This window comes from Gossypium hirsutum, chromosome D13, assembly GCF_007990345.1.
Source record: "Gossypium hirsutum isolate 1008001.06 chromosome D13, Gossypium_hirsutum_v2.1, whole genome shotgun sequence".
Taxonomy (NCBI): domain Eukaryota; kingdom Viridiplantae; phylum Streptophyta; class Magnoliopsida; order Malvales; family Malvaceae; genus Gossypium; species Gossypium hirsutum.
Genome location: NC_053449.1, coordinates 58,744,061 through 58,753,322, shown reverse-complemented (window position 1 = coordinate 58,753,322; position 9,262 = coordinate 58,744,061). Strand labels below are relative to the sequence as shown.

General features: G+C 32.8%; 1 protein-coding gene across 1 annotated transcript; it reads left to right on the top strand.

Moving 5' to 3' along the window:
* Positions 1–3,518: 3,518 nt before the first annotated feature.
* On the top strand, positions 3,519–8,786 carry LOC107888366 (protein trichome birefringence-like 5). Its single transcript, XM_016812450.2, has 5 exons — positions 3,519–4,163; positions 6,669–6,861; positions 7,199–7,392; positions 7,689–7,847; positions 8,233–8,786. The coding sequence occupies exons 1-5, from the start codon at positions 3,790–3,792 to the stop codon at positions 8,555–8,557; spliced, it is 1,245 nt and encodes a 414-aa protein (XP_016667939.1). The 5' UTR covers positions 3,519–3,789; the 3' UTR covers positions 8,558–8,786.
* The last annotated feature ends 476 nt before the right edge of the window (positions 8,787–9,262 follow it).

Here is a 9,262-nt window from a genome sequence, read left to right as displayed (position 1 = left end):
TTTATAAATTGAGCCGTAAATATTTTATAAATATTTACGGAGTGTTATTAAGGTGGTATTAAAGTTTCGTTAAGAAATTTTAACGTTTCGATAGTTAATTAATTAAAAATTACCAAATTAAAAAATGCATTCTCGGGACTCCGTTCCCATTAAAAATATTTACGAAGCTAGTTGTGTAGTTAATTAGGTTTCGGTTAAGTGAATTTGTTTGAATTAAAAGTAATTAGGTATAAAGACTAAATTGCATATAGGGTAAAAGTTGAATTATAAATTAAAAAAATTAAAGGGACTAAATAAGTAATTATGTTATTGTTCTGAGGCAGCATAAGGTAATATGTTTACTTAATTAATAAGTATATATGTATTATTATAATAATAAAACAAATAAAAAAGAAAGAAAGAAAAGAAAGCCAAACGAAAACAGAAATTAAAGAAAGAAAAAAGAAAGAAAGACGCAAGGGTTTGTTTGGGTTCAAATTTCAATTGATTAGTTAATTTAGTTTATTTTTCTTATAAATTTTATGTTTTTGGAATTTCGGTATTAAATACTACTCGACTCATGCCAAAATTTTAAAAATTATTGAATTTTTAGATATTGTTAATGTTGAATAATTTTAGTATTAAGGATTAAATTGATAGACTTTTAAGTTAGAAATGAAAAAAGGTTGAATTGTAGAATAAATTGTAAATTTTGAGTAATAGAGACTAAATTGTGAAAAATTCAAAATTTAGGAATTTAAGTAAAAATAGGGAGTTAAATTTAGTCTAAAGTGAAATTTGTATGAAAATAAAGAATTAAATGTAAAGAAAAAAAGATAGTTTCGGTTTAGGGACTAAATTGGAATTTAGACAAATATTGAGTAAAAATTGAAATATTAAATATGAGATTGAATAGTGTTGTATTGATGAATTTTAATTGTTTTAATTCCGTAGCTAACATCATACCGAAATTCTCGACTAAAAAGGGGAAAGATAAAGTCGACGTCGAATAGCTCAGAATTATTGGTTTGTATTTCTATAATTCGAATCTAGTTATTAATTGTTGTATTTTGATTTAATGCTTATGGTAAGTGGTTGAGAAGTATTTGACACTTTGACATTGAATTGAATTAAAAGTTGATTGAATGGATTGAATTGATTATTTGAATTGAAATGAATATATATGTGAAAATATGATAATTGAGTATTGGTTGTATTTAGAAAGTGAAATTAAACCCTATTAACTATATCGAGCTGAGTCGGATATAGATAGCATGTCATAGGATTGAAAGAGTTCAGAGATTTCTTTAACTTCGAGTCGATGAGACACTGGGTGTCAATTTACTACTTCGGATTAATTCGATGAGGCACTGGGTGCCAATTTACTTCGGTTTAGTCGATGAGACACTAAGTGTCAAATTATTACTTCCAATTATCCGATGAAGCATTGAGTGCCAAACTGGTGTGTTGGTTGGATCCGTGTATCTGTCCGAGTCTGAGTCGTGTTAATAGGGGTAAATGAATAAATAAGTTCTATAATTGATATTGAAATGATATGGTATGAGAAAAGGAAATGAAATAGTGAATTGAGTATGGAATGAATAAAACAATTGTATAAATGAAATGTGAGTTAAATTGTGAAAAGCTATTTATATAGCACGTATGAGAATTGAGATGTTTGTGAAACAAATGAAAAATGATATGGTTGTTGTAATATTTAAATATTAATATGTGTTTATATTTCAATTGTATATTTGTAATTTCTTATCTTTAATTATTCGGATTATAGAAATACCACTGAGTTTTACTCAGCGTACGGTTTTGTTTCCCGTGCGCGGGTTAGGTACTTAGCTTTTGATCGCCGATTCAGCATCCAACAACGATCCCGAACTCAAATGTGGTGATGTTTATCATTTGTGTCGGCATGTACCTAAGGTGTCTAAATAATAGTTATTTTGTGGTTTGATTGTAAATGAGGTTATAAGTTTAATTTTGGTTGGTTTTATACGTATAAATATGTGTTTGCTTTTGAAGTTTATGGCATGGCAAATTGAACTAAATCTAGATAGGTGCATGTGAATTTAATTCTATGTTTAAGTGCTCATGAACTAGGCAAATTGATTTGGATTTGGTATGTTTATAATTTGAATTAAAATGATGCTTTGATGACTTGTTTTAATGATATGAAATGTTTGAAATTTCTGTCTATTTAATCTATTAACTCTGGTAATACTTCATAACCCGGTTCCGGCAAGGGATACGGGTTAGGGGTATTACAACTACAATATCAAGTATGAGATATTTATGCCACTCCCCTTAGACAAGTCTATCTATAACATTTTCCTTAACCCTTAAATTGTATGATAGATACAATTCAACACACTCACATCCATATCTTCTTACATTGGCAATAATGTTGATACCAATTGAGCTAAAACTCAATCGACTACATTTATTAGAATTCCACCATCAAGAGTAAAAAATAATTTTTTATATTTTTTAAAAAGAAAATTATCAATTTATTTCATGAATGGGACCATATAATTTAGGGGGGTAAATCCGTCGTAGGCGTTGAAAGACAAGTTTCATTAACACATCAAAGGCTAAAGGCTTCAGTCTCAGTCTCAGTCTCAATAGAACATTATGACACATTGACAATTGACTCTATCACAACTCAAGCACGAATATCTAGAATGATTTTAAAGCACGACATATCTAGAATAATTTTAAGCACTTAATATAATAAGGAAATAAGCCCCATATGGTCCAAAGCGACAAATAAAAATTAACAAAAGAATCGATCATTTACCAAATTAGAGAGGACGACAACAAAATCATCCCTAAAATCACTTGCAAAAGAAGACTTCATACATAAGCAATACTAAAAAATGTGCTACAAGAATAAACAAAAAACTTCCAAGATGAAGACTTATTAAACAATGGAAAACAAACAAACAAAAAAACCATATAAAACTTAAGATAACATGATCCCAAATCATCTCGTGAAATAATTTATCATTCTGAAATGCTCTCAAAATAGAAATAAATTAAGAAGCTAACGATGAGCCACCCACTTTTGAAGAGAAGCTATTAGTGGTCGATGGAGTTTCAACGACAACAGGTATTGTCATTTGTTCATCATAACTTGTAGAGGTAATAAAAATATCCACAAAATAAATCTATAAATTGAAAGGAAAGAAACATATACTAAGGGTGAGTTTGGATGGGCGGTGCGTTTAACTGCGGTTAATGTAAAAACAACGATGGCGGTGAGATTAGATACTGTAGCGATACTGTAGTGTGAGACAAAAAGTAAACTAAACGCACCGCACCGCACTCAATCGCCCATCCAAACCCACCTAAATATGTAAAACAAAAGAGAAAAAAACAAACTAGTTAAAAAAAAAGTTTTTAGAGTTTTTAAGCTGGACCAACTTAAATAGTATAATACAATTCATTCTTTTTTTATATATTGAGCATATAGTAATCAATAATTTTATATATCTTAGATAAGCAAAACTACACTCAAATATTGAGATATTCGTTCCAAAGAAAACTTGTTCTACAAAAATTCACTATATTAAAGTAGAAAACCCAAATAAATGTGTTCGAAATAGAACGAACGTAAATATCAATCCCGAAAAAGAAATTTCAGGTTTTGCATTAATTTCCATCAAGCGAGCAACAATGGGTTTCTTGGAGCTGCTGTAATGTAAATAGTAAATATAGTGTATGTCCATACACTCAACAGAGGAGTAAAAGAAAAGAGAAGATGCAATTGCAATCTCGTGCTCCGCCAACCAAATCCAAATGGGAAATTCCATCTCTCACAAAACCCGTTACGCATTGACCTTCCTCTGCTTTGTACTTCTCGTCCTCTTTACCCTTTTCCTCTTCACCAAACGTACGCTCGAACCCTACCTCTCCTTCTATCAACCATCCTTCCATATCCACTCTTCAAATGCCGCATTCATTGATGGTAACCAAACTCTTGACACTGCTCACGAGAATAGGGAAATGTGTGATCTTTACACTGGAACTTGGGTGAAAGACGATGACTACCCAATTTACAAACCGGGTTCTTGCCCTTATGTTGACGAGGCTTTTGATTGCCAAAGCAACGGGAGGCCAGATTCTGATTACTTGAGATGGCGTTGGAAGCCTGACGGCTGCGATCTTCCGAGGTATGCTCTTTCTTTCATTTTCGGTCAAGTTATATTTTATATGCATATATTGTTTAAACTGTTAATGCTTTGCCAAGTCTTGCAGTTGTTAGGCGCTGGTTTAATTCCCATATTTATTTATCTACTTTTCATTTTTTGTTAAGTTAATGCTGAACCTAGATTTTGCTGATAACATTTATCAAAGGCATAAGTTATATGTTCTACATGCTTTCAGTTGCCCCTAAGTTCAGTGACTAAACTTGAGTGAAAGCATAATTGCCTTCTAAATCACACAGTTAGTTGCATACAGTAATGATTGTTGTTACTTTGAGGTGGCCTTATTGTTTAAGCACTCAATAAGTAAATAAATGTCTAGTCAATGAGCTATTTGCTTCGCTAAAAGTTCAGTTAGCCAGATGTCGTTCCTCTTTAGGAATGCATTTGCGTTTCTACCACATATATGAGAGATGCTATAAAGATGAAACCATCTTAAGTGATGAGAAACGAGATAAACTACCAAGAAGAAGAAGATGTATATGGCTGAAACTCAGAATTGATTAACTTGCATTTGATGAGTACAGGTTATGACTTTATACAACAAGCAATCTGCAGCTAATAGAAGCTAAACTGACTAACTGCTTCCTAGCCAACTCAGTAACTAATCAGCTGACTAACTGCCTATAACCATATTACAACTGATCCTTAACATTAAGTTCTGGTTCATTGATGTGTAATTTTCAAATGTTTCTTTAAGTTATGACTTCTGTTTAGCTTATTAACAACTGAATTAACGAGCAAAACAGAGGTCATCATGTCTGATTTAGGCCGAATGCTAACATTTTAGCTTAGTCAGGAAATTATGCACATGTTTTTGGCTGGTTAAACATTGAGAGTACCAGCTTCAGGCTTCTTGAAGTTGAGGAGAAATGTTCACGCCAAAGGATGTCTATGTTTTCATGTTATGGAACCATATGATTTTTTTGTTTTAAGTTCACCTAGGTTATGTGTCTATGTCATCGATATTGATTCTTGAGACTTAACCTTAGCTAGGCTTGTTGGTTATGCTGTTCTAAGTGTGCTGGTACGCGTTGGGTAGTATGATGAGGTAAGTGCTTTTCTTTTTTATTTTCTGGAAAACCTTTTATGTAGTGGTGGTGAGTTAAGGCACCAAGACAAGGAGTATACCTTTTACTTTGCTGGTCAACATACTCGCTTAGATCAGTCTTTACTAAACATTCATTTCCAGACTATATGCTACTGGCAGAATAAGCGCCTTTTTGGTGATTAATGTCCTAATTAACCTTTAGGCTGTTGAAAGAGGGAGTCTTTGAGTTAAGATAGAGAAAACTGGTTTTTATTCTGTTGGGAATATGACAAAACAGTATTTTTCTTTCATTTTAATTTGTATATTTTGTTAGTACATCATTGGTGCTTTTCTTTTTCACTACCTTGTCATTTTTAAATTTGAAATACCCTCTTTGTATCACTTCAATGTTAACAATACTTAAAGGATGAGTTTAGCCATCGGAATCTTCACTTTAACCTATCATACCTGTGTCTGACATTACTTTGGCACTTAAAATTCATATAGCTATGACCCTTGGATCCTCAAAAGTATTGTAAAAAGTATCCAAGAAATATGAAGTACCCTAATTGGTCAAATACCTATATCCTGGACCCCCAAGTCCATGTAATGTATCAAGCGGGATCTCCTTGGTATTTCAGTTAATGCAATTATTAGCTTGATGCTAGTTTTAGAGAAAGTGATATTGGCAGCTATAATTCATCTAAGAGTTTGGAAAAGAGTGGTAACTCCTAGTATTGTGTCCGCAGCCCATGTGTTGAAAGTTCCCCCAAAACTACAAATGTTTACATTTGGCTTTTGGACTTTGTAGAGTTGTAAGCTTGTATTGTGTTAGAGCAGGAACAGCTGGTTGGTTATTTTGGTTTCTATAGATTAATAATATATAGTTGCAGGAAACGTAAGGGAAAATCGCTTATGGCAAACACAGAAGGAAATTTTTTTTCTTTTCTAATTACCCCTTTCTTTTGTTTTTATGTTGGGTCAAGGGGTAAGAGATGCTTATTACCATTCAGATTTTTGGTCTGTAGAATACAGACAAGAATTCCAATATTTTAAAGCTTGTATGCTAATGACTAGGATTAGAAGTAAGTGAGGGCTGGTTGCTGACTTTGGATTTCAAGTCGAGGTGTATCTTTTTTCATTCTGTTGATTCAACTTTTGTACTATTAACCTCAAACTTCCTGTCCTTGCTTGAGTTCAAAGTGTACACTAAATGTTCTTACGTGAATATAAGAATATATAATATTTTCACCTTTCCCACTGTAAAATCTTTGAATTCATCTTTGAAGCTAGAAATGCTGTGTACCTATTTCACTGAATTGGAAGTGGAACTTGCAACTCATTAGTATATATATTGTCCCTGTAGTGCCATATTGCTTGCCTAGGTGTAGCTTCTTCTCCATTTAACAGTAATTCTCTCATGCATTACTTACTAATTGCAGGTTTAATGCTACTGACTTCTTGGAGAGACTAAGAGGTAAAAGGCTGATGTTGGTTGGGGACTCCATGAACCGTAATCAGTTTGAATCAATCTTATGCCTCCTACGTGAAGGCCTTACGAATAAGAGCAAAATGTATGAGGTCCATGGCTACAAGATAACTAAAGAAAGAGGGTATTTTATATTTAAATTTGAGGTAACATGCTTGTTATATTTCTTTATTACTAAAGTTCAATACCAGATAGATTTCATACATTCTTCTAAGGGCTGCAATTTCCCTTTTAGATCGCTCACTCACAATATTGTCCTATAATCTTCTTGACTCTTTTATTCATATTTTGGTAATTGGATAAGTACATCTTACAAGCATCTTTTTCAAATAACCTTTTGACATCATCAAGCAGTTATAGTCATTAATGTTGACTCCTTGTTTAAGTTGCTTCTAAAAATTTAAAATCACATTATAAAGAAATGCAAGCTTCATTAGCAGTTTGCGTCTGAACTTTTATATATTTTTTGATAACTTTGAACAGGGCTATAACTGTACAATGGTATTTGTAAGGTCACATTTTCTGGTGAAAGAAGGAATCCGCATTAATGAGCAGGGGAATTCAAATCCAACTCTATCAATAGATAAAATTGACAAGACATCTGATCGATGGAAGCAGGCTGATATTCTCATTTTCAATACCGCTCACTGGTGGGTTCATGGAAAGACTGCCCGAGGGTACATCATCGATCTTACTACGGTTATACTTCATACTAGTTTTACTTTTATGCTACATTTGTTTACTTTTCTGATCATTGATATTCAGAGTCACTGGTTTTCTCCTTCCGTTTGCAATTATAAATTTGCTTCAATAGACTTGTTTATAAGTATTGATGCATTGCAAATATTGCAATGCATAGATCATGAACGTCTAGCTTAGTTTAGTGTTTTTAAACCTTTTATTTCTATATCGTATCTCCTCAAAACAATATAGGACTTTTCTATGGAGAGTAACGAATATTTAGTTGATACAGGATAAATTATTACAAAGAAGGTGATTATCTTTATCCAAAATTCAATGCTGTTGAAGCTTACCGAAGAGCTTTGAAGACCTGGGCAAGATGGATTGATGAAAACATCAAACCGGAAGCAAAGTTGGTCCTCTATCGTGGATACTCTTCTGCTCATTTCAGGTATAGTGGAACCCGTGTTATTAATAATTAAACTAGCTTCCATCGCGTCCTTTTTATCATCATTATTTCAGGTTAGCTTCAATTTTATCCCATTGTCAAAGTTGAGAAAAGTGCTATATTATAGGGGCTAAATGTATAATTAACTTTTTAGAAAAGATCATACAGGAAAATAAGATTAAGATTCATGTGATTCATTGAATTCCAAAATGGATCTGCTTGCTTACCTTGTGGTCAATAGGGTTTGTCATCAAAGAATTCCATAAATTTTACACACAAATTATAAAGTATTTTACATGATGACATGAACTATGCACAACGCATGCACACAAATTGTTGCAGATGTATAGGATTACATTGGCTAATTAATTTCTGCTACCTGAAATAGGGGAGGGGATTGGAACTCAGGTGGATCATGTACTGGGGAATCTGAACCAATCTTGAGCGGAGCCGTCCTGGACACGTATCCTTTGAAAATGAAGATAGTGGAAGAAGTGATTCAGGAAATGAAGGTCCCCGTGATACTGTTGAATGTAACGAGGCTGACCAATTCTCGCAAAGATGGCCATCCAGGGATCTATGGGAAGGCATTAAAAGAAGGGAAAATGAATTCTATGAGGCGGGAAGATTGCAGCCACTGGTGTCTTCCAGGGGTTCCTGATGCCTGGAATGAGCTTATCTATGCCACTCTGGTCTTCAAGAAACAATTTTGAAAAGGCTATGAGTTTCAACTTCCGGATTAGAAGAATAGGGCAAATTTTGGTTTTGGTCCTTCTACTATGTTCAAATTTTAGATTTAACCACTACATTTTAGCTTGACGTTATTATTAACTATTCCATTTAAAATGCCAGTATAGATTTTTTTTTCTACTTCTGAAAACAACCTTCTAACTCTTCATATTGATATGGAAGCTTTTGTGTTAGAAGAGATTTTTAAGAAAATATTTTGCTTGATGTTTTAATTGGAATAGTTAATAAATTAGCTATCCGCTAAAACTACTATGATTGGACTCCCCATTATATACAATTATGAAAATAATTTAGATTTATGCTTTCTTCAATGACTTTGTCATTAGTGTGTTACCTCATAAGATATCTTTAATCTTTTTGGATTAAAATTCGTTCACCCAATATGATCTTATTTTATCTCATGGTTACCATTGCATCTTTTATGATGAAAATGATTGTCACTGACAAATAGTAATAACAATTATTCGTCCTAGATAAATAACTTGTTGTCATGTTCATTTTCATGATCCATGCAATGTCAGTGAGATTATATCATTTACTCTTTGAACGACCTATGAATTCCACTATTATAAATGAAGTCATGCCATACTTAAGTCATATATTCTAGGGGTGTGCAAAATTCAGGTAAAACCGAAAAAATTCAGTTAACCGACCAATTAACCTAATTG